This window comes from Palaemon carinicauda, chromosome 1 (genome assembly GCF_036898095.1).
Source record: "Palaemon carinicauda isolate YSFRI2023 chromosome 1, ASM3689809v2, whole genome shotgun sequence".
In the NCBI taxonomy this organism is placed as follows: Eukaryota; Metazoa; Arthropoda; class Malacostraca; order Decapoda; family Palaemonidae; genus Palaemon; species Palaemon carinicauda.
In genome coordinates, this window is record NC_090725.1 from 119,167,568 (window position 1) to 119,194,006 (window position 26,439).

At 41.3% G+C, this 26,439-nt stretch overlaps 1 protein-coding gene across 2 annotated transcripts in view; it reads left to right on the plus strand.

Annotated features, from left to right (window-relative positions):
* Window positions 1-26,439, plus strand: part of LOC137651206 (uncharacterized MFS-type transporter YhjX-like) — a 184,715-nt gene that overhangs the window by 63,200 nt on the left and 95,076 nt on the right. Inside the window, exons 1-3 of one of the 2 annotated variants that reach the window (XM_068384383.1) lie at window positions 1,912-2,130; window positions 20,710-20,896; window positions 21,987-22,113. In XM_068384383.1, the coding sequence (XP_068240484.1) occupies window positions 2,034-2,130; window positions 20,710-20,896; window positions 21,987-22,113 (411 nt within the window). In that variant the 5' untranslated portion in view covers window positions 1,912-2,033. Of the gene's footprint in view, window positions 1-1,911; window positions 2,131-20,709; window positions 20,897-21,986; window positions 22,114-26,439 lie in introns of those variants that run through there. The other variant, XM_068384393.1, reaches the window with a different exon arrangement.

Below are 26,439 nucleotides of genomic sequence, written 5' to 3' on the forward strand. Positions count from 1 at the left end.
GTGTGTGTGTGTATATATATATATAGTACTGTATGTGTGTATATATACTGTTTATATATATATATATATTGTTTATATATATACTGTTTATATATATATATATATATATATATATATATATATATATATATATATATATATATATACACACTATCATTGTACGTCATGCATGTTGTGGAACTGACTAAAAGGGAAGCTGCTGCCTTGCAGTCTTTCTTTTTAGTAAAAGGGTATGCCCATTGCCAATAACTAGGAAAACTGCTGCCTTGCAGTTGGGCTGTTTAATTAAAGATTACTCTCACCGCCAATAACTGTGGTTAATGACAGCAAGGGCTTGCAAACTCAGAAACTATGTGCCAAATCATTAACCATTCCTGATGCTATTAGGGCGCATCAGGCAACTGCCCCCGTAATGTAGGAAGATGGTGGGAAAGAAAATAATCATGGAATTAGATATGTATATATATATATATATATATATATATATATATATATATATATACATATATATATATATATATATATATGTATATATATATGTATATATATATATATATATATAAATTTATATATATATATATATATATATATATATATATATATATATATATATATATATATATATATATATATATAGTTGGGTACCTGGTCTGATCACTAAGGATGGAATCCGATTTCGACCTCAGCAGTGGGATCATGCATGTATTTCGTTGGAATAGCCTGTAGAGTGGAACCACAACAACGTCAGCAAAAACCCATCAGACAATGGGGAAGAAAGTAGCTCCAAGAGGATACATAGAATGTAGGAATATCGCAAGCGCAGTTTTATATACTTTATATTCGGAGGAATATAAAGTATTGGCATACTATGAAGACTAAAGGAGTGAATTCGTCTGCATTGGGTCTTGTGATCTTGTAGAATATTGTTTTCGTCTCCAAGATCCTATATCAAAATTTCTTTTTAAGTTTGAAAATTTCAAAATTTCTTCACTCATATTCAGATTGTATATTTAATTATTTATTGTGCTACTCTTCATATTGAAATGGAATCCGATTTCGACCTCAGCAGTGGGATCATGCATGTATTTCGTTGGAATAGCCTGTAGAGTGGAACCACAACACGTCAGCAAAAACCCATCAGACAATGGGGAAGAAAGTAGCTCCAAGAGGATACATAGAATGTAGGAATATCGCAAGCGCAGTTTTATATACTTTATATTCGGAGGAATATAAAGTATTGGCATACTATGAAGACTAAAGGAGTGAATTCGTCTGCATTGGGTCTTGTGATCTTGTAGAATATTGTTTTCGTCTTCAAGATCCTATATCAAAATTTCTTTTTAAGTTTGAAAATTTCAAAATTTCTTCACTCATATTCAGATTGTATATTTAATTATTTATTGTGCTACTCTTCATATTGAAATGTATTTTCGTGAGTCAATGGCTGAAACTGGGGTGACCAAGAAAAATGTGAAGGATCAGTGTATAATCCTCAAATAACCCGATCGCATAATCAAATTTGTTCTGCATTTTTTTTTTTTTTTTTTTTGGTGGGTGGGGGGGGGGTTGATTCTGATATTCCTGCAAAATATGCATCTATTGTTTATTATAGGCTGTGAATGAATCTGTGTTAATATTGAATTGCATAAAATGAACAAGCAATATTCAGTACCTTATCTAGGCTGGGATTATCTTTCATTAATCATTTTTATCCTATTGTGTGTTACATGCGATTATATCATTCATGCATAACTGGTACAGTTATTGATTAAAGGCATTATCTTGACTGTGATATCTCAGTCCTGTAACCTTCCTCCTATTGGTCGTCTGCTGATTTTATCACCATCTAAAGTGGTATTGTGATATTTATTATCAGCACCTGATTTGGATTTTCGTATGATATAGAGCAGAAGAAAAATGTTAACACTGATGCTCACAGTATACAGTGTTTCAAATACTGAAATATAGATGTGATTAATCTTTAATATCGAATTCCCTACTTAAAGGTCACCATTAATTTATTTCAAGATATAATGATGCTAAATATTTCCAAGCATACTCTAAAGGGGATAGCTTCTGCAATTGGTGGAATCTTGATCCATCTTGCCCTAGGCAATGTATATAGTTTTGGTGAGTACTTTATTCCAATTACTTTTAGTAAGTTATTTTGGTTTTGTGGACATTGTGAGTAAAGACAATTCATTTATGGTTAAATGACAGTGAGCATATGTACCAAATTAGCAAGCTCATATTAGATGTGGTGTCTATATACCCAAAACTAGATGGAGATAAATTGCCAGGGCACCTACCAAATAGCTAAATAATTTAGCTATTTGGTTTAGAATAATAAATGAAATGCGAGTCACAACCAACGCCACTTACCAGCCGTAACCATATCATAGAAATTTTAGATTTATAGAGCAACAAATGCTGACTGTGTATCTAAGTTTACAAAAACTTCGTTTCAATTTTGAAAGTATTTCCTAAGCAAGTGCTAAGATATAAAAATCTTTGCAACATATTTTATCAACACGAAAACTGATAGAACACAACTTTTTATTTATTTATTTATTTTTTAATTAATTTATTTATTTTTTATTTATTTATTTATTTTTTTTTTAATGTGAGAAACCAAGTTGCCTGATATCTTCCTCCTTACCGTGATTGTAAATAGACAACAAAAGCATTGTTTTGTAACATCTCTATCATTGCGCCATTCAGTGATACAGATAGTTCGGGCACTTCGTCCTAGGTTGAATTAGGGTAAAGCACTAAGATTGAATGTTTACTAGTAATGTTTTACATGACATTTGCACATTATTTGTGTTCTGATCCTTTTTATATTTTCAACGTCGATGTATAACACCCCCAGTTAAAGGTAAAATAGAAGAGGAAGATCCACTTCTCTTTTCCTTGTTGTTTAATCTTTCAAACATGAAGAGATTCCACTGCTTTGGTGGTGGTGAGGGGGGGGGGGTTTGCTTGTAAGGCTAATACAGCATTGTAAAAATTATCAAGCACTATTCAAGTAGACTGCTCGTTCATTAATTTGATTAGATATGTTTTTGTTACGTTAGTGTGTCACCTCTTTAATTTAAATGTTGGGAAAATATACCGTATGTTAATAAAAAAGATTCATTGAATTTTGGTCAACTCGAATAAATTTGTGTATATTGTTTCCTTTAGAAGCTTCAACCCTGTTTATTAGTTCTCTCTCTCTCTCTCTCTCTCTCTCTCTCTCTCTCTCTCTCTCTCTCTCTCTCTCTCTCTCTCTCTCTCTCGTAATGCCTCTTCCCCCCAAAAAAAAAAATTAATGAGTTAATATTCCACGTACCCCCTGGATCAGGTGGCAAACCCCAGACCCCGTTGACGACCTCTGTGTAAATAAGAAAAATTCTGTTCACAACCTCGGCAACGTAAAGGATTCCTCAAACACTACTTCTTTGCCTAGTATTATTACAAACAATTCATCGGCACTGGCAGAAAATTTTTCTTGTGATAAGGACAAGAGTAATACTTTACTCTTTGGTTCTGGCTTATTACCAGATCCAAGTAAAAATTGGAAAATACTCAATTTAGAAAACATTCCAATTGATTGTAACTGATACAATTCATGAAGCCTTTTATAGGAAATTTTACTGTACCTTGATATTATTAAAGGTTTTTGGGAAGCCTTGGTGTTTTTTCAAGTTTTGAGATTGCTTTAGAAGCACAAAAAAAAATGAGAACATAAGAATTTATAATTGTATGATTTCTGAGGCTCTATGTGATGAAGTAGGCCTACCAAGAAACCTGGATGCTTATAACCCTGAAGATTGCATAGAAAACGTAACAGAGCATAGATTTTCATAAGTAAAAAGTCTCAAGCCTTCAACATGGATCATTGTATCTGGGAAGATTGATAATCATAGCTATTACAGGATGAGTAAATTTATACAAAGAAAAAGTGTGTTTAATTAAAAGTAAGGATATTAGTAGATACGGTAAGCAATCTGTTTTGATCAATGCTAAGTCAGACAGTCAAAATTGAAGACATCCTATTAAATATATTAAACCACACATGAGCTTCAGTTATGGTGAATGACTAGTTTTCGATAGTGACCTATATGATTTTTCAGAACCCGAAATTCTGGACATGTGCCCTTCTAATGTTTGGAAAGTAAGTAAGATCCCCAAAACAAACATGATTGTTTTAACATTTGAAACCCCTGTAGTACCTGATCATGTATGTATTGAGAATGAAAGAGTACGTGTTCGAGAATATAAACCTAGGCCTTTTTACAATGCTTCAATTGTTTCAAATATGGTCACCCATCCCAGTACTGTAATAATAAGGTCTGTACTAGCTGTTTTTCGTTAAAACATAGCCAATGCAACAGAGATACAACTTGGGCAAACTGAAAAGAACATCATTAATCAAACAATAAGAGTTGTAGATAATACAAGAAAGATAAGGCTGCCATCTTGAAAGCAAATGCTGAACATATTAGTGTAGGCCATGCAAAAAAATTCACTTAATTGGCAACTTAATTTTGCTCAAGCTACTAAGGTGCCACCAAAAAGTAATAATCCACTACCCCTTATTACCACAGGGGCAACAGTGGTAGCACCTGCCCCGTCAGGTACATCTCCCTTAATGGTAGTGGCCCAGCCCTCTGGGTCAAGTGCTTGACCTGTTAAAGCTAGAGCACAAACCTCCAAAGAGGTCAAGATGGCCTCCAACACTTAAAAAGTACTATTTCCATCAGATGCATCTCGTGTAGAGATGGTAGCCCAGCCTTCTGGGTCAAGTACTTGACCTGTTGAAGTTCAATCATAATCCTCCAAGGAAGTCAATATGGCTCTCTCCACCTCAAAAGTTTTGTCTGCGGCAGAATCTCGACCTGTCTTAGTGGAGATTGGAAAACAAGAGCTTCCAAAGAGGAAAAGGTCCTCTTTGTCCTCACCTTCATCTACACCCAATAAGTGCCTTCCCGCTCATGATCTTAATTCTGACTTATACAAAGATTACAGAAAAAGAGAGAAGAGTGGTGCCATTATAAAAACCTTCCATTTCTAGGCCTTACCTGGCTTCATTTGAAAAGTCCCAAAAGAAATATGAGACAAAGAAAAATTATAATAAAAGATAATGTCCATGATTCAGTGGAACTGCAGAAGTCTAAATACAAGTATTGATCAAATAAAATCTTTAACTATATACTCGGATGCAAAGATAATTTGTCTACAGGAAACCAAGATCAGTGACAAACCATTTAACCCTGGACTCAATTGTATCATTTTTGTAGATCCCCTCTTTTGCAAGCTGCAAGAGCTCAAGCTGGCACAGGTTTGTTATTCACAAGTCTATAAAATTTGAAACCATCCCTCACAATACACCACTACAGGCATGTACTGTTAAAACACATATCGGGAAAAAATTACTTTATGCTCGCTATATCTGGAACCCCTTTGTAACATTTCCTCTTAGACCATGTTGGGAATCCAAGAAGTCTTAGACTTTCTGACCTCCAAGACCTGATTAACCAGCTCCCGGTCCCTTTTATTTTAATGGATGATTTTAATGCAAAGCATACTTTATGGGGGTGGAAATGTGTGTGATAGATGGGGTGATCTTGTTTAAGAATCAATCAACAACAACGATTTAATACTAATGAATGAAGGATCTCCAACTAGGTATGATGTATTCTCCACAACTCTATATTAGCCATCGATTTATCAATCTGTTCCTCATCCATTCAATTGGATTAACTTTGGTTAGTCAATCAACGCCATCTCCATCATGAAGTTCAATACTATACAGTATTCTAGAAGTTTTATTCCAGCTGTAACCAAGTTGTCGAATGATCTTCCTAATCGGGTAGTCGAATCGATAGAAATTCAAAAGTTCAAAGTTGCAGCAAAAGTTTTTATGTTGAACAGGCTGACATAATTCTTTTTTTAGTTATTTATGAAATATCTGTTTGATGTTGCTGATGGTATTTTTTAAATATTATATATTAATTATTCATTATTTCTCATATCGTTTATTTATTCCCTTATTTCCCTTCCTCACTGGGCTATTTTACCCTGTTTGAGCCATTGGGCTTATAGCATCTTATTTTCTAACTAGGGTTGTAGCTTAGCTAATAATAATAATAATAATAATAATACTAATAATAATAATAATAATAATACATGGCACTGACCATTTGGCAATAATGTTGAATTATTCCCACAATAGAGCCTTAAGAGAACTGTGCACACACCAATAGAGAGTATGATGACTTACATCTCCAGTGTATGCTTATCAACACCTTTCCATTTGGCAATAATGTTGAATTATGCCCACAATAGAGCCTTAAGAGAACTGTGCACACACCAATAGAGAGTATGAGGACTTACATCTCCAGTGCATGCTTATCAACACCTTTCAAATATTGTTGATGGTAATGCTAGCATTACCATGTGGTGTACATGATTGCTCTGTAGTTCCTTGGTGTAGTAAAGAATGTGCTAATGCAAGGAAAGTGACCCGAACTTGCTTTAGAAGATACCTGAGAACGAACTATGAAGCAGATAGAATAGCGTACCTCAGAGCCTGTGCTAAACAAAAAGGAGCTTTTCAAAAAGCAAAGAGAGCATCTTTGAGAAAATATATATCCAATATCAATACCAAAACTCCTTCAAAGGAAATATGGGACATGATTAGGAAACTTCAAGGCAAATTTTTATCAGTATTGAGGGAAAATAATATATATTTAATCCCAAAGATGCAGCAGAGGTACTTGCTAAGCACTTCGCTCATGTATCAAGTGCTGACAATTATTCCTCAGCATTTCAACAAATTAGAGCAACAACATATGTTGTTCCTCCTGCTTCTTCCAATACTGAAGCTTTTAACTTACCTTTTAGTATGGAGATGCAAAATGCTATCTCTAGCTCGTCCTTGACTTCCCCAGGTGAGGATGTCATCCGATATGAAATGATTACACATCTCCCAGTGGATACTAGGTAATTTTTATCAGAAACCCCTAATGGTCTCTTGGCTTCTCATACATCTCCTGATTCCTGGCATTCTTCAATCATAATTCCTGGCCACAAATCTGGTAAAGACCCAGAACTGCCATTTAGTTATAGGCCTATAGCCTTGACTAGTTGCATATGCAATTTATTTGAGACAGTGATTAACAATAGACTTGTGTGGTATCTAAAATAAAAAAAAAACTTTTATCCAAGAGGCAATTTGGTTTTAGGAAGAGCCGAAGGACGCTAGACCCATTGCTAATGTTATCAAGAGAAATTTCAAATGCCTTTTATAACCAAACCCAGGTGGTGGGTGTCTTTTTTGACCTCGAAAAAGCATATGAGACCACCTGGAAGGGCGGTATTTTGAACCAAGTGTCCTCGTAGGGTATAGGAGTACATATGTTTTCTTTCATTGAAGAATTTTGATCAAACTTCTCAATTAAAGTAACAATAGGGTGAGAACTATCATCATCCTACTTGTAAGAAGGTGTCCCCCAAGGCAGTGTACTGAGTATGACCTTATTTGCTGTTACTTTCAATAGTATCATGAGTCACCTACCTCCTGGCATACAAGGGTCACCATTTGTTGATGATTTTGCAATTTATTGTGGTGGATCATATGCCCTACAAGCATGCCGAAAACTTAAAATTGCTATAAATGCTGCTTCTGCATGGGAAAATTCTCGGGGGATTCATGTTCTCTCCTTAGAAGAGCAAAGCTATTCGTTCTACTAGTACTCGTAAAAAAGAAGAGATCCCCACCCTTTTCTTAAATGATGGTATTTTGCCTTATGAGGATAATATCAAGTTTCTTGTGGTAATTTTTGAGGAGAAAATTACCTCTGGTCTCCATGTAAATGAGCTATCTATAAGGGTTTGTAAGGACAACGTCCTACAACGCTTGCAGCAATATTATCATCTTTGTATATATTTTTCTGTACATATTTATTCAGTACGGTGCAGAATCATCTGCCCTTCATTTCTGTACACATTTCATTATTATATGTCAAGCGTGGGCTTTCATATTTATTGTAATGTTAACTGTACAAAACACAAATGCCCCAAATTTTTCACCTGTTCGCGGTCAGTCAGTCACCTTGCTACTTTGCCATCCGCAAAGGTCAATGTACTTTGCCCATGTCGGAAATGAAGCATCACTCGTCTATGGTCTGTCATCTCGAACCCTCACAGGTCAAAAAGTCACTAAACATCTTGAAAGTTGTGTCGCATTTAGATTAGGGTGCCAATAAATCAACTTTGCTGAGAAACTTTACATCTTTGTATCCGAACAAGTTAGACTATATATGTCAAATTTGTGGGTCAGCTACTAAGATTCTATTTGAAAAACTTGATGTTCACAATATGGGGCTCTGCATCTGCACTGGTGATACAGAACATCTCCCATTGAAAGGTTGTATGTGAATTCTGGCATGCCTCCCCTTTCCTTCTGGAGAGAGGAGTTGAGTTTGAGACAGTACCTTGCCCCTCGCAACCGAGGGGCACGGCTTGATAATAACTCGAATGGCCACACAAATGTCGATGGCACATAAATTGCAGCTGCCTCCCTTCACACCGGACACATTGACGGTAAGGTTCCAGCGTGCCGAGTCCCACTTCAGGCTGGCAAACATTACCATTGAGATAAAAAAACAGATATGGTGATGGTAATGTTGACACCATATGCTTTGAAAAGGATTTCCCCCTGGCTGAAACAGAGGCCGGGACCCATGATGTACAGCGACCTAAAAAAAAACTGACCGAGATCTACGACCTCCCGGTATCCCTGAGGGCCCAGCGCCCCCTCGACCTGATGTTGACGCCCCTCGGCGACACCTGACCCTCGGCAGCCTGGGATGAACTGATGGACCTCCTCCAGCTGAATGAGCTCGACAGCAATGGGAGATAAGCCTATCAAGGGAGATCTTCCTCCGTCGCCTTCCCCAAAACATCTGCGACCAGTTGGAGGACCTGGACCTGGACACGCTATCATTGGTTGAGAAGGCCAAGAAACTTCACCTGGCAGCCCGGGCTGCCAGATACGCCGCCACCGCCTCCGTTAACGCCGTTGCAGAGGAGACTGAAGATTATCCTACAGAGCCAGACGAGGTGGGGGTCAACGCAGTCCACGGCGGGAGATTCTAGAACTCCCGCTCTCGTCTCTCCCCGCAGAGTCCCCAGCAGGAGCAACGGCACCAACGGGAAGACCACTACCACAAGGGTCCTGACTTTCCCAGATGGTGCTATTTCCCCCGAGTTTAGGGGAAAGAGGCACGGAAGTGCATCCAGCCGTGCACTCATCCAAAAAACTAGGTGGGGGACCGCGTCTACAACCTTCTACATTCTGGACGTCAACTCAGGAAAAAGGTTCCTGGTGGATACCAGTGCTACAGTGTCAACTTTCCCACCCTCGAAGGATGACCGTGGCCTCCCAGCAGACGACAGGGCCGCCCTGGTCGCCGCAAATGGCATCCCCATCACCTGTTACGGAACGAGGACAATGAAGATATCCATCAAGGGCCGGGATTATGACTGGCCTTTCCTGATCGCAGACGTCAAGGTGCCCCTCCTGGGTGCCGATTTTCTCGCTCACCACGGAATGCAGGTAGATGTGCGTCGCAAACTACTAGTCTACCAGGATTCATACCGGTTCCACCACCTCTCCAGCTGGCCCAGCCTTCCCAGTGTGTGTTCAGTCACGCCCCATGAATACAGCCGCCTGCTGCAGGAATTCCCTGAGGTCTTCAAACCCGAGCTTCGCTAACTAGAAGGGGTCCTCGCCAAGCCTGGGATATTTCACCATATCTCAACAACGGGGCCCCCAACCCATTGCAGGTTTAGATGCCTCCCACCACAGAAGCTACAAGACGCCAAGCGCGCCTTCCAGGAGATGGAGAGCATGGAAATTTGCAATAAGGCGTCCAGCCCGTGGGCCTCTCCGCTGCACATGGTTAAGAAACCCAACGTGAGTTGGAGGCCCTGCGGTGATTATAGACGCTTAAATCTGGTCACAATGCCTGACCACTACCCTTTGCCCAACACGCAGAATCTCACCGGAGCCCTCCACGGGGCCACTATTTTCTCTAAAAGGGATCTCCTGAAGTCTTATTTTCAGATCCCCGTGCATCCCAACGACATCCCGAAGACGGCCATCATCACCTCATTTGGGTCCTATGTTTTCTCCTACTCAGCGTTCGGCCTGAGAAACGCCGGGGCGACCTTCCAGCATCTAATGGACAGCATCTTGGGGGACCTGCCCCTCTGCGCTGTCTACGTCAACGACATCCTTGTGTTCTCCAAGACATGGGAGGACCACCTGGGACATGTGAGGACGGTTCTGAAGCAACTGCAGGAGAATGGCTTCGTAGTACGCTTCGATAAGTGCAGGTTTGGGGTGGAAAAGTTAGAGCTCTTGGGACACGAACACTCAAAAAGGGGCGTACTCCCTTTGACATCGAAGGTGGAGGCCGTAAACAAGTTCTCAGCACCAACCTCCGTGAAGCCCTGCAAGAGTTCATCGACATGGCTAACTACTACCAGAGGTTCCTGCCCAACATCACCAGTGTGATGACGCCATTCCTTAACGTCCTGAAGGGGAAACCGAAGAAACTACAGTGGGGTCCTCCTCAACAAAAAGCATTCGAGCAGACAAAGACTGCCCTCTGCAAGGCCACAACCCTGGCCTACCAGGACCCCGGGGCCACAGTAAGGTTAACTACGGACGCCAGTAACGTTGCATGCGGTGCTGTCCTGGAACAGCTGATTGATAAGGAGCCCCAACCCCTCGCCTTCTTCAGCAGGACGTTGAAACCGCCCGAGACTCGATACAGCCCCTTCGACTGTGAGCTGCTGGCAGTGTACACCGTCATTAGGCACTTCAAGTACTTTCTTGAGAACCTCATTCACAATTCAGGCAGACCACCAACCTCTGGTCCACTCTTTCACCAAGCCTGGGGATGCATGGTCCGCCTGACAGCAACGAGATCATGTGGCCATCTCCGAGTTCGACTGTACCATCAGCTACGTCCGAGGAAAAAAGAACCCGGTGGCTGACGCCTTGTCGAGGATCTGCAAGAGCTCCATCCACATCGGAGTGGACTATGAGGACATCGCCCGGGAGGAGACGGATGACCCCTCCACAGTAGACGCAAGGTCCTCCTCGACCTCCCTTCGGTGAGAAGACATCAAGTTTCATCCCAACGGTGCACTCTGTTCTGTGATACCAGCACAGGTCGTCCTCTACCTTTTATCCCACAATTGAGGCGAAGGCTGGTATTTGACGTCATGCACGGCCTCTCCCACCCCTCATCAAGGACCACCACCAAGATGATGACTGACAAGTTCGTGTGGCCAGGAATAAAGAAGGACCCACACGAATTCGTGCATGCATGCACACCGTGTCAGACCAGCAAGGTTGGCTGTCACACCGAGTCAGGAGTCGGCAGTTTCCCACAACCCAAGCGACGTTTCGGATACATCCATGTCAACGTCGTGGGGCTCTTGCCACCCTCAGGCAAGGCCAGATACCTCCTCTCAATCATCGATCGATCAACAAGGTGGCCGGAATCGACACCCATGTCCGAAGCCTCAACGGACGCCTGTGCCCAGTCCTTCTCTCAAGCTGGGTCAGCCGTGTCCGGGTCCCAGACGACATGACAACCGACAGGGTGCCCGCCTTCATCTCGGACCTGTGGGCATCCCTCGCCCGCCTGATGTGGATCAACTTGTACAGCACGACTGCCTACAACCCCGCAGCCAATGGCATGGTTGAAAAGAGCCATCGGTCCCTGAAAGCGCCCCTAATGGCCCGATGCAAGCCCGAGCATTGGGTCAAGATACTACCTTGGGTCCTCCTCGGCCTTCGAGCGGCTGCGAAAGCAAACAGCGATGCATCTTCAGCAGAAAAAGTCTATGGGGAGACGCTCATGGTTCCTGGAGAGTTTTTCCCTTCCAATCCAGACACCAAAAACGTCAGCCTCGCCTGGCTGCATGCAAGGGCAGGAAAATTCACGCCGTGCCACAAAACGTACACGGACAGGACGAAATGTTTCAGGCCGGCCTCACTGGACACCCGCCCTTACGTCTTTGTCAGACAAGGTGGTCACCGCCCCCCACTCTCACGTCTGCACAAGGGGCCGTATAGTGTGCTGGAGAGGACAAATAAGACATTCAAGATCATCGTCCATGGAACAGAAAGACTGGTTGACTGTATTATGAGGTCTGACGATGATTCAATTGGAAATGAATAAATCTCTGTTGCAAATATCAACTTAACACTGTTGACACCCCTTATCTCATTACACGTTTCCTGCTGTCACCGTTCATCCTTGAAGCCCGTAAATGATCGACAAAGAGATTGTATGAATTTTTTCAATTAAGCTTTGAGTGCTCACTGAATTTTTACATTTCAAGCTCAAGGGAATATTGGATGGCCACTATTGATATCTGATAACAGCCCAGGACCATGCATAGTTAAGGTGTCATCATTTCTTGTTGACACCTTTAAGGGGCTGGTTAGCATGAAAGTTTACAAAGTATTACAGTGTCACTAGAAAACCCAGTAATTTTTCACCTTATTTTATTTTATTTTAGTATGGTTGATTTTTAGAAGTCTGTTTTGAGCCTGTGAGCTCTGCTCATGTTGACCCTTTGTGGTCTTGTGACGATCACCCTTTTGGCTGGCATTATCGCGAGCCTCCCGGCTCTTGTCATGTTGAACCTTCGGTTTTTCGTGACTCTGGGAGACATTCAGTCCTCCGTCGCACTGAACCTTCAGGTTCCTGTGACTTGGAACCTTTGGGTTCTCGCGACTTGGAACCTACAGGTTCCGGTTACGTTGAGCCCTCAGGCTCTCATAACAGTGGTTATGCTGAGCCTTCGGGTTTTCATGCCATATGTCACGTTGAACCTTTGGGTTCTCGTGACAGGGAGGTTTTGGGCTCTCATGACTCTTGTCACATTGAGCCCTCGAGCTCTCGTGATAGGGAAACCTTGGTTTCCTATTGTGCTGACCCTTCAGGTTCTTGCAACCCTGGTTACATTGAGCCCCTAGTCTCTTGTGCCTCTCATCACGTTGAGGCCTCGGGCTCTCGTGTCATGGAAAATTTGGTTTCCCATTCCTTTGATCCTGGGTTCTTGTGACAGGAAGATTTTGGGCTCTCATGCCTCTTGTCACATTGAGCCCTCGAGCTCTCGTGATAGGGAAACCTTGGTTTCCTATTGTGCTGACCCTTCAGGTTCTTGCAACCCTGGTTACATTGAGCCCCTAGTCTCTTGTGCCTCTCATCACGTTGAGCCCTCGGGCTCTCGTGTCATGGAAAATTTGGTTTCCCATTCCTTTGATCCTTCGAGGTCTCGCAACCCCGGTTACGCTGAGCCGCCGGCTCTCATTCCGGATGCTACGCTGAACCTTTGGGTTCTCGTAGCAGGGAGTCTCCTCCTTCCCATCACGTGAATCCTTCGGGCTCGCTGGGGTATGGGGAGCCTGTCGGCTTTTGTGACCCTCATCAGGTTGAATCTTACTCTCATGACAGATTGTTTTCGGACTCTCGTCTAAAGGAGCCTTCGGGCTCTCATGACTGACGCTACGTTGAGCCTTCAGGCTCTCGCAGCATGCTTCCTGAAGGTTTCCATCCTCCTCCAGGATTCGATGGCGCGGTTCCTCAGGGACGATTCCCATGGGTCACATGACCTGGAGTCACGATCCATGGTAGCTCCTCCCTCTGGGTTGTCTACTCTTGCTTCAGCTCAGTCACGTGTTGCGCTCGCAACACACTAGCATCGCACGAATGGGTAGCAACTCATGATGGAGCAATGTCGCGTAACATAGCAGTGTCACACGACAGAGATGGTTCTCGCAATTTTCCTTCCTCGTGGAACCCGTCTCACCTCGCCCCAATGGTTGCTTCATCCACGGACAAAATTTCCTCGCCATTTCTGGTTGCAAAAGGTTTCCCACCCCAAGGTAAACTACCCTTAGAAGAGATTTTAAACCAGCCTCTCCAGTCTCGTGGGCCTCCACCATCCCAGAGACAGCGCCCAGACGCTCTACCAAAGGAGAGGCCTGTGCTGAGCTTGCCTACAGGTAAGCCATCTACATGTAAGGGGGCTAAGAATCCTTCGGAGCTTTCTAAGCCAAGGGATCCGTGCTGTCCTAAGGACCTCCCTCCCAGCTCATCGGGAGCCCACGACCCACCATGGTTGCGAGCATTATTTGACTCATTCCGGGTGCCTCTCCTCCATCTGACCCATTAGGAGTTCTCAGGACTCTGCCCCGGAAGGAGAAGCCCATCTCTCCTCGCAACAAACCTTCAGAAGAGAGCGCGCTAGAACAACAGGGTAACCCCTTGCAGTTCAAGGTCCCACTGGCCAAACTGTAAGGGAAGAGGAAGAGGATTCGTCCTTCTCCCTCCAAGGAGGAGGGGGCAATTTGCTATAGGACCTCCTTGGTCAAGATAGTGCATAAGGAGGCACGCCCTCCAACCCAGTGTGATGTAGCTCCTCCTTTTGCGGATTTCCATCCTTCCTGAGACCAGCTGAGCCTGTAAGGCCTTCGCTGATGGAGGAACTTCTGCCTCAGCGCAGGGAACCCAAGCATTTGTTTACTATCCCAAAATCCTTGGCCAGACTTCCCCCACCTCTGCCTGAGAGGCAAAGGGAAGTAAGCATATCCACGACAGTTGTCCTGTTCCCGGCTTATCCTGACGATGACTTGGAACTACTGCGGGATCCTATGGGTGAGAGCTCGGAAGTGGAAGGGCAAAGCAATCTCGAGGTCAACGCTCGCTTTGCCAGCTGCCGCTAACCCTAGGCTAACGGAGGATGAACGGAAGGAGTCCGAACATGCCTTCTGTAAGGTGCTATCCTGCATTTGCTCCATCAGTGGACTGCCAGATCCATCGGCAGTCCCTCTTGATGGTAAGGATATGGTCTTGGACCAGTTTTATGATAGACCCCTGAAGTCCAGTGCAGCTTTGCCCTGATCAAAGGGGTTGAGGAGTGCCAAACAGAAGGTAGTGTCCCAGGCAACGGGTCTTCTTCCCTCCGTGCCAGTTCCTCCTCCAAGCTCCTCCCTCTTCCATATGTGTTTTGGAGGAGGTACTACAAAATCCTCGGAGAGTCTCCCCCCTACTCTGCCTCTCGACCACTTCATAGAGGCAATCTCGAGGGGTATGCCTTTCGAGAAGCGAACGGGACTGCCTGTCTCATTCTCGGCCTCTGAGATACTCAACCAGGAGAAAGTTGCTAAATACGCCATGGAGGCTACTCTGTGGGTCGACTTCTGGTTGGATTCTTTAGGACAACTGATCCGGTCCCAGGACTGGTCTCAGGAGTCCACCAGAAAGTCCATGGATACTTTCCTTTTGTCTGGTACTCGTTCCATCGAATACCTCTCACATCAAGTGGTGAACCTCTGGGCCAACTTCATCTTGAAGAGAAGAGATGCTATCATAAGAAGATTCCATAGGAATCTCCCTCAGGCCTATGTAGCGAGACTTAGGAACGCTCCTTTCGATGGTAGCTCTCTTTACAATCCCGAGGACATTGTGAGGGTAGCAGAAAAGTGGAGGAAGTCCAGCCAGGACTCCCTCATCCAGAAGGTCTTGACAGCCAGGCCTAACACTTCTCAGCCACAGACGAAACCATCTCCAAAACTGCAGGCAAAAAGGGCTAGAGTCCCAAAACAGTAGGGTCAAAAGGTGTCTAAACAGGCATTTCGAGGCAAGAAGTCCTTTTGTGGTGGTAAAGGAGAGAGGGGATCAGGCCGAGGCCGATCCCACTAGGATGGGCAATCCTCCCACATGACCACATGTGGGGGAATGCTTGCAGAGCCGCTGGCAGAGGTGGCTTCATTGCGGGGCTGAACTCTAGACAATCGAGATGATTCATTCAGGGTATCGTATCCCGTTTACACTCTCTCTCCTTCCACTGACTCGAGTGTCTCTTCCATCGAACTCGTATGCGAAGGCATCCTCACAGGAGTTTGCCCTGCGGGCAGAAGTCCAGACCATGTTGCAGAAGGGCACTCTCCAAGACGTCCTCAACAGGTCCCCAGGCGATTCTTTCTTGTGAAAAAAAAAAGCATCTGGAGGCTAGGGACTAGTCATTGACCTCTCAGCTCTGAGCAGGTTTGTTGAACAGACCCTGTTCAGAATGGAGACAGCCGGCCCGGTCAAACAAGCAATGAGACTGCAGGACTTCATGCACACTCTAGATTTGAACGACGCATACTTCCAGATCCCAATTCATCCCTCATTCAGGAAGTATCTCAGATTCATGCTATACCAAAAGCATTACCAGTTCAAGATGTTGTGTTTCGGTCTTTCCACAGCACCCCAGGTCTTCACGAGTGATCGCCCTAGTGTCATTTTGGGCTCACAGAGTCGGCATTTGTCTAATACTTGGACGACTGGCTGATTCTGGTATACTCGGAAGCGGTCCTTCTTTGCCACCAAGACGAGCTTTTAAGGTTTTTCCAGGATCTCGGGATCATGGTAAACTTTGAGAAGTCTCATCTGCTACCCTCTCAAGAACTGGTATACCTGGGCATGCATATAGACATCATAAGGCTCAAATCTTTCCTATCAAATGAAAGGATTCAGAGGCTGAGGGAGGTAGCCAAACCTTCCGTGGGCGAGAAGATCTCCTGGTGCAGAGCTGGCTTTGCCTGCTCGGTCAACTCTCCTCTCTGGCCCAACTAGTTCCCAACAGTTGCCTCAGGATGAAATCCCTCCTGTGGCACCTGCATAGTCTGCATAGGACAAGAAGAATGGTCGGACCTCAGATGTTGGCTGGCAGATCCAAAAGGGGTCAATCTTCTTGTTCCCGTGAAACTGATGCTCTTTTCAGATGCATCAAAAAAGGAGGGGGGGGGGGGGCTGTCATGAATAGGTTCTTTTGATAAGTAAAATAAATGTCAACAAGAACCAACATTGAAACATGGGAAATAAATATAAAAAGAAACACGAAAAAACACAACACGTTTATTCACAAACTTACAAAGAAAACTAATGTTACTTCTTCGGTTACTTTAACTGACAAATCAAATCAATCAAAAACACCAATAGAAAAGTGGAACAGTCAGTAAGGTAGAGTTAGATTCTGTTTCTCCTACCGATCACCATGACTTAAGAGCTTTAGACTACCTCTGAATCAGGCTGTGAGAAATCATAAGTGAAGCTACTCACAGTTCTGGTAACTGCTTGGACCTCGTATACACCGACTCCCCTGGCGTTATAGCAAGTAGGGTTGGTTCACCAGTTGGGACATCTGATCATGCCTTGATTTCATTTATAGTGAAGACTGATTAGCCTGTCCCTGATGCATCATACTTATGTAAGATTTATATGAAATCTCAAGCAGACTGGAATGAGATTTTGAGTGATCTTTTGAGCATGAAATTGTCACAATTGTACAGTAGTGTTGATCCTGTTGTCCCTTTGAATGAGAATCTAGTCAACATAATTGGTAGGCGTATCCCTTTCGTGTGCTAAGGTACCAAGTGAAGGACAAACCATGGCTAATTGGTGATTGTAGACATGCTTATTTGGAGAAGCACGAGGCCTATCATCTCTGGAAGGGTAACAGATCAGATTTGACTTGTAATAACTATACTCAGCTTAGAGCTTTGGCTCAGAGAGTTTATGCTTCAACAGAAAAGGAATACAATTTAACAATAAAAGAAGCCCTTTCTAATACAACCCAGTAACATAAGTGATGGACTACACTTGATCTGCACTCTTTGGTGTAAATGCAGCAGTTCCCCTTTACTTAAACCAGATGGCTGTGCCACTCACTGTCCAAAGGAAAGGCAACCCCTTTTGGCTGGTGTGTTTGACAGTAAGCAGAGTAATGAGGAACTTGATCTTCCTCATTCCTGTTTTCCTGAAGCTCCCTTGGAGGACCTTGATGCTTATGGAGGTGTAGACCCAAATGGTATTTTTTCTTTGTTTTTGTTATAAAGACTGCAGATTTCCTGAGCAAGTTAGCAAGAAGAGGAGCTTTTAGCACTTGTTGGAGAATTGGTGATGTTATTCCACTATGTAAATATGTTTGTGGTAGCTCAAGTCCAACTGATTACCACCCAATTCCCATAACTCCCATATTATCCAAAGTTTTTGAACGTCTTTGGGAAAAACATCTTAATTGGTTTGCTGAAAATAATCATCTGTTCCCTAGTTTGCAATTTGATTTTCGTAAAGACCTTGGAGCATGTGATACCCTTCTTACAATCCCCAATGCTGTACAGAAATCTCTTGATTGTGGTCTGGAAGTTCGTTTTATTCTCGTTGATTTTAGTGCTGCCTGTGACCCAGTTATTCATGAGACCCTTGTTTTTAAATTCAAACAGTTGGGAGTGGGTGGGTCGTTTCTTATTATTATTATTGAATTTTTGAGTAATAGATCACAAAGAGTTGTTGTTGATGGGCATCATGGTGAGTATAGGAATGTGATATCTGGTGTTCCTCAGGGTAGTGGTTTTGGCCCATTACTTTTCATACTATATACACATGACATGTGGATTGGCCTAAAAAACAAGCTTGTTACATATGTAGATGATGCTACACTCTTTGCATCAATTCCATCCTTTGAGTGTAGATCTGGGATTGCTGAATCCCTTAATAGAGATCTCCTCATCATTCGGATATCAGCATTGATGTTTATTTAACTCTGTATAACTTAAAATTTTGGGTGTGTTTCTCGACAGCAAATTTGCTTTTGAAAAAGACATTAGGTCTGTCTTTTCAATTTCACAAAAGAAAAAAAACTCTCACGGAGAAAGTCTTTTAATACTTTCAGTGATCAATCTGTTCTGCAGAAGTTTTTTAATTCTTTCGTTCTACCTTGTTTCGAGTATTGCTCTCCTGCCTGGTCTTTAGCTGCTGATTCTCATCTTAATTTGTTGCGCAGGAACTTACGGTCTATTAAATTTCTTAATCCTGATCTAGATAATAATCACTGGCACTGTCATTCAATTAGTTCGTTACGCATGTTGCGTAAGATTTTTCATAATTCTGATCATCCTCTACATTCAGATCTTCCCGGACAGTTCCATCCTGTTCGTAATACTAGGTATGCAGTTAATTCTAATAGTCAGGCCTTCTCTATCATAAGTCTCAATACTACAGTGTTCTAGAAGTGTTATTTCAGCTGTGATCAAGTTGTGGAATGATCTTCCTAACCGGGCAGTTGAATCGGTAGAACAAATTTCAAACTTCCAGCAAATGTTTTTATGTTGAATAGGCTAACATAAGTCTTTTTATAGTTTATATATGAAATATCCGTTTTGATATTGTTACTGTCTTTGAAATATTTTATTTCAATTGTTCTTTATTTTTCTTCTCGTTTATTTATTTCCTTATTTTCTTCTTCACTGGGCTATTTTCCCTGTTACAGCTCTTGGGCTTATAGCATCTTGTTTTTCCAGCTAGGGTAGTAGCTTAGCTAGTAATAATAATAATAATATTGAGTACTATAAGCTTAACTAATAATAATAGTAATAAAAATAATAATAATAAAGATAATAATAATAATAATAATAATAATAATAATAATAATAATAATAATAATAATAATAGATGGGTCAGGGTGAAACCTTCACAGGCAGCTCTTTAAATTTGTTTATAGAAGAGATTAGGTTGATATCATCCTAGGACAAATGTATGTAGTTGAAATATTCATTGGAAAAGGAGATAGTTTGTAATCTTCTCTGAAATAGGTAGATTTATAAACATCCTTTCAAGAAACCTTCATTTGAAAAAAAGATAATTTCCTTTAAGTCCAGTCTTTGCCTCTTATCACTGCCTCTGTGATGTATATTTTTCAGTTATTATCATCACAGTAGAAGCTGTATAAGGAATTATTTTTCATAATTAATTGAATCAGACTTTAAGTATTGGATTTATTATGAAAAAAGTTGTATAGATATCTAATGTTATGCTGTATATTATTTACATTACGTATTGTTTATGAACATTAGTGTACATTTGCTTTATTACTATTTTGAAGAAGAATGATATTTGTTTCCATTTATCTTTTTTTATCACACGTACTGTAAGACCACTTTTTCATTATGCATCGTGGCAACAATGTAATTATATGTATCAACACTGTTTTTCTTTCCGTCATGTGCATATAGTAGTCAGTCGTTGTTAGTGGTCACAAGATTCTAAAGAACCACCAGTTTAATTTGTCACCCCCCCCCCCCATTCCATTTATCGCATGGATGTATGTGGCAGTATCACACACAAAAGTGTTATTTCTTATTTATCTTTTTTTTTTTTACAGGAATTTACATCTTCGAATCAAAGTATTCACCTCGCATCTAATCTGATTATTCATATATACAATATAGTAATTGCCAAGACTACATGCTTAGTACTTGATGCCCTATGAGGTGCAGGGCCAATGATGCCATCAATCAGGCAAATATTTTTTAATGAGGAGTGAAATGTTTGGGCATTCATTGGCCTTTACAAGAGAAAAATATTTCTTTGAAACAAAATTATAGATTATAATTAATTTAAAGAGGTTTAGCGTTTGTCAGACATTTCATCAGAGCTAATATGTTTCCTTTATCAGCTTAATGGATTTTTTTATTCAGTTTTATGCTACATGTGAATGGTTGATGCAAAAGATACGATATTATCATGTAAGTGTATTGGATTTTATTACATTCATTAATTATGATTTGTCTACTCATTCCAGGTAACGTGATGACCTATGGAGTATCATATATGCACTTACGGGTAAATGAAGATGTAACTGTGAGCAACTTTGTTTGGGTGAATTCCTTCACAGTAGCATCACAAGGGTTATTTATGGTGCTAGGTGGTCTACTTGAAAAGCGAGTGGGTCCCAAGCTTACATGCTTGTTGGGATGTACAATATTTAGGTGAGATGTTTGTATTAGCTCTATTCTGGAATTTACTTTTCAATTTTATATGTTATATAAATAAATACAAACCTGTTATATTTGATCGGAGAATTGAGCTTTATTTGAAACAGTGTACTGTTAGTAATTATTAGTTTTAACCAGGAAAACAGATGTTTAAAAGTAAGTGAGAGCTCCAGTTGAAAGCCTGTATTTGATTGGCAACCTTTACTTTTGGTGGAAGACATTTGAAATGGTGTCCAACTCCAACCTCCTGGTTTTGAGATTTTTACATACTTCTCTATAGCTCAGCAGAGCTATAGAGGCACGAAACATTTTTAAGGTCCCTTTTCCAGAGGATCCAATCTTAGTTACAACAGCGTAAAGCTCTCAACTTGAATAGTACCATCAACACTATTCTCATCGGCGTTCTTCCTATTAGATTGATTTCTGCACTAGCAAGCACAAGAGTCACTATTCCAGCCATACCATTGATAACTGCCTGTCGACAATCAATAGGCTCACGAAGCATAAGAGCCACAAATGCTGCCTCGGTGGGCATACGCAGCAACAGGGAAATAGCAATTACATAGAAAATAATGTGACTAATGTAATTGTTTTATTCTCGTTGTCTACTGTGTCATGTCCTACATCGATATACTGTACCACATTAACTACTTGGTACTCACATTTAGTCAAAGAAAATTCAATTTTAGGTAGGTAGAGGTATTCTGGGTGTCAACTGAGAGAAGCAGTTGGATGGGAGATTAAGAGTGCAAGTGTGACAGACAAGTTATTACAGTTGTTAATATTGATGTTATACAATGGATAGATAGAGAATAAACATTAAGGTATTTAGATATAAGAAATGGGTTTTTTCACAAAGAACAACTTACAGGATGAGAATAAGCAAGAGAAAATATATTTTTGCAAATGATGAAAATAAACACAAATATTGTTGAATGGCCTTTCTAAATAAATTTAAGAGCTTAGAAAATAAGTATCAATATTAAACTAAGTGGGATGTGAATGGGAAGTATGATGATGGGAAAAAAATCCATACTTGATTTACAATTCCCGTTATACTAAATTTATATATTTTTTTTTTCAGTGCAGGGATAATGTTAACCTACTTCTCTATAAAATACTCGTTGGTAACTGTGTTTTTAACCTATGGAGTGATGGCTGGATTTGGTACTGCCGTTGCCTATGCATCTCCACTAGCTTGTGGCATGAGGGTAAAGTACTCTTATTTTTTTCTTATAATATCTCTTTATTAGTTATATTGGATATGTTATCATCTGTTTTCCTAATTTGTATTTCTAATGCTTAAAAAACATGTGCTTGCATGTCATAATATTCTTTAACATATTTAATTTCATCGCTGTGTGTTGAACAATTTTTGTCTGTATACAATAAGCATGATGCTCAGTACATGTCCCATTATTTCTGAAAACATTTAATCTATTCACAAGATGATATTGTAGGTTTTCTTTCATGATATTTTCCCTCAAGTGGTATTTACTATTCATTCATTCTTTAGATCCCTCCCTTCCCCTGTCTTCCTTAACTTTCCTCTATTGAATTATTCTCCTCACTCAAGAAAAGATTCTGCAGGCAAACCCCATTGGAATTTATGGCATATTGCATTGTGTTAAATTATATATTTTTTATTTCTTGTTACAGTACAAAAGATACAAAAAGCATGTTCCACTAATGTATGCCTACAATAATGTAGCAGGTTTGCCTTTCTTTTAATTTGACTCTATTCCTTTAGTTATTCATTAATTCTTTCAGTATCTTGCAACGTTTCTTAGGCAGTCCATTGTAAGCTATAGCGACATTTAAGGTTCTTCAGTAGAGGGTAAATGTAGCCTTATGAGTACTCATACTTAGTTTTACTGCTCCTGTCATCTAATTAGAATGTTATGGCTCACCAGGCCTGTCCTAAACTTACATATCTTGCCACATGTTGAACTTGTTAGATGAGGATTTGGGGTTACTGAGACTTCTTGTTATGCGTGTCATTGCTGTGTTTTTAGGGTGAAGTGCGCTGTGTGCAATTCTAGTCTAGAGCACGGACACATTTGTCAATATTTTCTCCAGACAATATGGTCACTAGCATGGGTTTCCAGGTTGGTTGGTGGAATTTTTTTATTTTTTTAAGGTTAACACACCTTCATGTATCAAGTCTTCTTGGGAACTGCTATGTCTTGTGTGGCCATGTTATAGTTGTCTTTTTGGTGGTCATATTCAGGCAGTCATGTGACCAAACCTGTGTAGTTGGCATTTGGTGAGCAAGACGTTTATGCTTATGCACCTTCTTCACTAGAGAATCTGTGTGTGGAATTTAGTCTTTACATATGATGTAGCTGTTAGATACTAGCAAGAGAGGCGAGGGGAATGGAAGCGACTACATTCAACAAGATAACGAGTTTATATAGAAACAGTTGAGGGCAACAATGGCATGGCTCATTTTTCCTTTCCCTACACACACACCAAATAGTCTGGCCTATTCTTCCGCATTCTTCTCTGTCCTCATACACTTAATAACACTGAGATTAACAAACAATTCTTCTTCACTCAAGAGGTCAACTACTGCTCTATAATTGTTCAGTAGCTACTTTTCTTTTGGGAAGGGTAAAAGAGGCTCTTTAGCTATGGTAAGCAGCTCTTCTAGGAGAACGACACCCCAAAATCAAACTTTGGTTCTCTAGTCTTGGGTAGTGCCATAGCCTCTGTACCATGATCTTCCACTGTTTTGGGGTAGAGTTGTCTTGCTTTGAGTTCTACTGGGTCACTTTTTTCTATGTAATATCTCTTCCTCTGTTTTTTCAAGTTTTTGTAGTTAATATATAAAAGATTTACTCTAATGTTGTTACTGTTCTTAAAATATTTTATAATGTTCATTACTTCTCTTTTAGTTTATTGATTTCCTTTCCTCACTGGGCTATTTTTCACTGTTGGAGCCCTTGAGCTTTTAGCATCCTGCTTTTCCACTAAGGTTTTAGCTTAGCAAGTAATAATAATAATAATAATAATAATAATAACACCAGAGCACCAGCCATCAGTTCAGATACTACCGCTAGAGAGTTATTAGGTCCTTTGAATGGCCAAACAATACTACATTGGATCCCACTATCTGGTTACGGCTTATTTTCCTTTGCCTACTCATACACCGAAGAGTCTAGCCTATTATTTCCACTTTCTCATCTGTCCTCATACACCTGACAACACTGAGATTACCAAACAATTCTTATTCGCTCAAGGAGTTGGCAAATTTCCTCTTGGTAAAGGTAGAAGAAGCTTTTTAGCTATGGTAATCAGCTCCTCTTGGAGAACATTCCAAAATCAAACCATGGTTCTCTAGTCATGGGTAGTGCCATAGCTTCTGTACCATTGTCTTTCACTGTCTTGGGTTTAGAGTTTTTTTTTTTTTTTTTTTTTTTTGAGGGTACACTTAGGCACACTATTCTACCTTATTTCTTTTTTACTTTTCTGAAATTTTTATAGTTTATATGACAGATATATTTCAAGGTTATAACTCCTCTTGAAATATTTTTTTTATTTTGTTCATTACTTCTCTTGTAGTTAACTTATTTCCTTATTTGATTTCCTCACTGGGCTATTTTCCTTTTTGGAGTTCTTGGGTATGTAGTATCGTGGCTTTCTAAATAGGGTTGTAGCTTAGCTAATAATAATAATAATAATAATAATGATAATAATAATAAAACATGCAATGGCAAGCTTAAACAGGTTTTTCTATTATCAATGCGGGAGAGAGTGAGAAATACAGAAAAAAGGCATAGCATTACAGTTTATGTCATACACGTGCAATACGTGGCTCCCCCTAAAAAAGACACACATGGGAAATAGTGACCCCTGCCCTAGAGAGGCGAACTGTAGGCAGATCATCTTGCTGGAGATATGCAGATTTTTTTGCGATTAGTGGAGACCCGGCCTTCTTTGCCAAGAATGTTGATTAAAAAAGCTTTTGGTTTGCTTCAGAGGTGGCTTACTAGTGTCAGTGTACAACAAGACATGCCTTGCAGAGTTTAAATCTTTGGTTATGAATTGCTTCACTGAGGGCTTGTAAGTCTGGCGGCAAGGAGTATATTTTCCCACAACATGATTAAGGAGCTGGAAATGTTCAGAAGAGGTTGCAGATGGAAAAACGTCAGCAGGGATGACCAACCAGTTGCCATACACCATTTCAGCTGCTGAAACAACCAGGGTATCCATAGGAGTTGTCCTTAATCCCAAGAGCAACCAGGGAAGCTGAGTAAACCAGTTGGTGTCATTGCAGCAGGGTTGTTTGGTTTTGTCTGATGTAGGGGGATGCTAATGATGTCCACAAATGAGACGTGAAGTTGTACTCTTGTCAGAAGTAATATTCTCAGGGATACCAAATCTCGTTATCCACCCTGAGAGTAAGGCAGATTTTTATAAGGCAGATGTTACAATTTGTATGGGTATGGTTTCAGGCCAATGATTGGAGATGTCGATGATGGTAAACAGGTTACGGTTTCCTTGTGATGTGGGTAGGGGACATACTGCGTAGACGTGAATGTGTGCAAAACGACGCTGAGGTTGAGAAAAGGTGACCACACCTGAATCCGTGCATTGATGTACTTTTGAAAATTATCATGAAGCACAGGTGTGGACCCAATCCTTAGTATCCTTACTAATACCATGCCAAATGAACTTCAGTAGTTGTGCAATAGATTGGCACGAGCAGCAGCATTTGATAGGTTGTTCTTTGAGTTGCAGAAGGGTGCTTCCTGAAGGGGACCTCACTTAGGTCTTTTGGCTGCCCTTGAGGGAGGTTTAGATGGGGCAAGTGTGGTTACGATGGCTGACAGAAACTTGATAATAGTTTGTCATGCCCAAAATTCTTGCGGTGCTTTGATGGTCGAGGGTGTGGGGAAATTGTGAACTGCTGATACCTTCTCAGGGAGGGGGTGAGCCCTTCAGGAGTGATGCGGTGCCCTAAGAAGGGTACTTCGTTGGTGGCAAAGGTACTCTTGTGGTACCAGACCATAAGGCCATTCTGTTGTAAGCGGTGGAGAACGATGCATAGGTGATGGAGGTGTTCCTCTTTGGAGTAAGAGACAAAGAGTACTTTGTCCACTTAACATATGCGGGTAGGGAGGTCCCCTAAGATGCCATCCATGAGGCATTGGAAAGTGGCCCCAGCATTACGAAGGCCAAAACAGGAGTAATTGAAGGGAGTGGTAATGGCAGTCTTGGGGATGTCTTCTGCGTTCATGGCACCTGATAGTACCCCTTCAAGAGGTCGAAAGTGGAGAACACCTTCGCTTTGTGCAAGTAGGAGGTAATGTCGGTAATGTTGAGGAGGGGGTAGTGATATGGCTCTATCTTCATATTCACACCATGGGCTTGAGGCCTTTTGGCAAAGGCCCATTTCTTCCTTTTCAGCGAATGTTTGTTTAGTGGCTGCTGCTAAACAATTCGGGGCCAGATACCTGAATCTGGCAAATGCTGGGGGCCCTGTCATCTTGATATCTGGATAAATACCATGCTTGATGGGAACTGTGGGCGTC